Below are 2635 nucleotides of genomic sequence, written 5' to 3' on the forward strand. Positions count from 1 at the left end.
TTAAGAATTATATAATATATAATATATATATTATAATATAATACTAATATATAATAAGATAATAAGAATTCATATCAGATCAATGTTCTCAAAATTAATAAAGTAATATATTTTACTTTTTAAATCTGATCATTTGTAAAAAATTTAGAAAGATTTTTTCCAAAAGATTTTTTATAAAATAATATATATATATTGCTTCTTAAGTCTGATTCATTTGTGAGAAATTTAGAAAGATTCTTTCCAAAAGATTCTTTATGTATATCTTATCTATCTTTGTTTAATGTTGTTTAATTTAAGAATTATATAATATATAGTATGTATATTATAATATAATACTAATATATAATAAGATAATAAGAATCCATATAAGATCAATGTTCTCAAAATTGTTATAAAGTATATATATTATAAAGTAATATATTTTACTTTTTAAGTCTGATCATTTGTAAGAAATTTAGAAAGATTCTTTCCAAAAGATTCTTTATAAAATAATATATATATATTGCTTCTTAAGTCTGATTCATTTGTGAGAAATTTAAAAAGGTTCTTTCCAAAAAATTCTTTATATATATCTCTTATCTATCTTTATTTAATTTAAGAATTAATAAGAATTCATAATATAATATGTAATATATATATTTAATTCTTAATTCTTAAATTAAACGAAGATAGATAAGATAGATATACATAAAGAAAATCTTTTGGTCTAAATTTCTCACAAATGAATCAGATTTAAGAAGCAATATATATATTATTTTATTAACAATTTCAAAAAATTGTCATTGATCTTATACAAATTCTTATATGAATTCTTATTAATTCTGAAATTAAATGAAGATATAATAGATGTACATAAAAAATCTTTCTAAATTTTTCATATATATATATATATTACTTTACTAACAATTTTGAGAACATTATCTTATACATCTTCTTAAATCTGATTCATTTGTGAGAAATTTAAACGAAAAGAAACTTCTTTATGTCAATTCTTCGTTTAATTTAAGATAAAGGACAACAATGAAAAAAATAGAACTTGCCTTGTCTCACCAAAATCCTCTCCACCATCGACTTCGTACTGATATGGAGATTTCTCCTTTTGGAAACGGATCGGAGGAAAGCTTTGGCGGCGCTGCATCTCAATCCATTCCTCAGCGTTCCGTGGGAATAGGTGAACCCGGTTTGCCTCGGTCCATTTACGTCAACGATGTCGTACCCCATCTCCGTCCCGGCTTTCATCAGATAATCGATGATGGACAACCGATAATGGAAGTATTCGACGGTCAGGTGTCCACCTGTCTGGTGGTAAGGGGAGTCCCGATACTCCTCGATCCTCATGTCCTCCGATTTCTTGAAGTAAGGTAGCACGTTCTCGTAGCTCCATCCCCTGTTACCCATCCTCTCCCAATTATCGTAATCCTTTTTGTTCCCACGAATGTACAGCATCACGTTCAATACGCTACTTCCACCTAGCACCTATCGATCGAGCAATATCGACGGATGTTGGAATTTTCGTTGTCGATTCTCTTACGTAATTTGAAGTTTTTTTTGTTTCTTTTGAAAGGTAAGAAATTGATTCTTTACACTTTCAAAACAAACAAGGGAAGATATTCTTAGTAATTGCTCGTTTAACTGATTATTAAATAAATAGTGATCTTGAGTGATTAAGTTTTAAGTGATTGATAAGATAAGAGAGTTTTGATTTTTTATTATATGTTTTCAAAATATTCAAAAGAAAGATTCATAGTGAGTTTATTTCTATTAATTGGTGATGATTGATTTTTAATAGTTTTATCGAAATTTATTTTTGATATATGAATTATTCCATCGAATTGGGATATAAGAATTGTTTTATGTGCATATATTCGTTTAAGAGTATTATCTCATAAATTAGATACGCATCTACTTTCTTAATTAGAATAACTTTCTATTTTCACTTGGCGCGTGTCAATTACATAATCTGGCATACTTCGACCGGCTCATACTAGCATAATGTTTACGGAATTATGTTAAACTGCGCAAGTAAACTCTTTATAAGTAATTTCTCAAAAGTTTTTTATTTAAAATATAATGGTGCAAATAATGGACAAACGCTCTTTTGTAATAATCGTGTAATGGGAAAGTAAGTAAATAGAAAATTTTATCTTCGTAAAATTTCAAGAATTTGAAAATCCTATCTCAAATAAAATTGATAAATAACGAGATGAAAAATATTACCTTGCCACGTGGCCAGTTGCACTCGTGAGCTCTCATCGCTTTGCAATAATTGTCGGACGGTTCCGTCTTGAATTGCCAATCCATGGGGGTAAGTTGGAGAACGGGAAATATCGAGGGGACATCGGAGAAGTCTGGCTCCTCGGCGCCCGCCTCCAGCAGCAACACCGTCCAATTATTGTTCTCCGACAATCGGTTGGCCAACACCGAGCCGGCCGAGCCACCCCCGATTATCACGAAATCGTAACTACTTTGAGGGGTCAGGGTCGGCCTCACCCTCGATTCGTGATCAATGATATCCGATCTGTACATGCCGATCAGGATACGAAGAAGCACCAAGAAACTCAGCTCTGGGCCGTACGACATTGCTATTCTCATGGCAGATATTTTCCCGACCTCGGCCATTTTTTTTTTTTTTTTT

General features: G+C 30.7%; 2 protein-coding genes across 3 annotated transcripts in view; one reads left to right on the forward strand and one right to left on the reverse strand.

Annotated features, from left to right (window-relative positions):
• LOC102678961 (glucose dehydrogenase [FAD, quinone]-like) overlaps positions 1 to 2629 on the reverse strand; it is a 6509-nt gene extending 3880 nt beyond the window's left edge. Inside the window, exons 1-2 of the mRNA XM_006610605.2 lie at positions 2218 to 2629; positions 1041 to 1476 (exon numbers count right to left, since the gene is read on the reverse strand). Coding sequence (XP_006610668.1) covers positions 1041 to 1476; positions 2218 to 2619 — 838 coding nt within the window. The 5' untranslated portion in view covers positions 2620 to 2629. The remainder of the gene's footprint in view (positions 1 to 1040; positions 1477 to 2217) is intronic.
• Positions 1 to 2635, forward strand: part of LOC102679685 (flotillin-2) — a 105176-nt gene that overhangs the window by 87323 nt on the left and 15218 nt on the right. The gene's annotated exons all lie outside the window — the stretch shown is intronic.

Source organism: Apis dorsata, unplaced genomic scaffold, assembly GCF_000469605.1.
Source record: "Apis dorsata unplaced genomic scaffold, Apis dorsata 1.3 scaffold_74, whole genome shotgun sequence".
NCBI classification, from domain to species: Eukaryota; Metazoa; Arthropoda; class Insecta; order Hymenoptera; family Apidae; genus Apis; species Apis dorsata.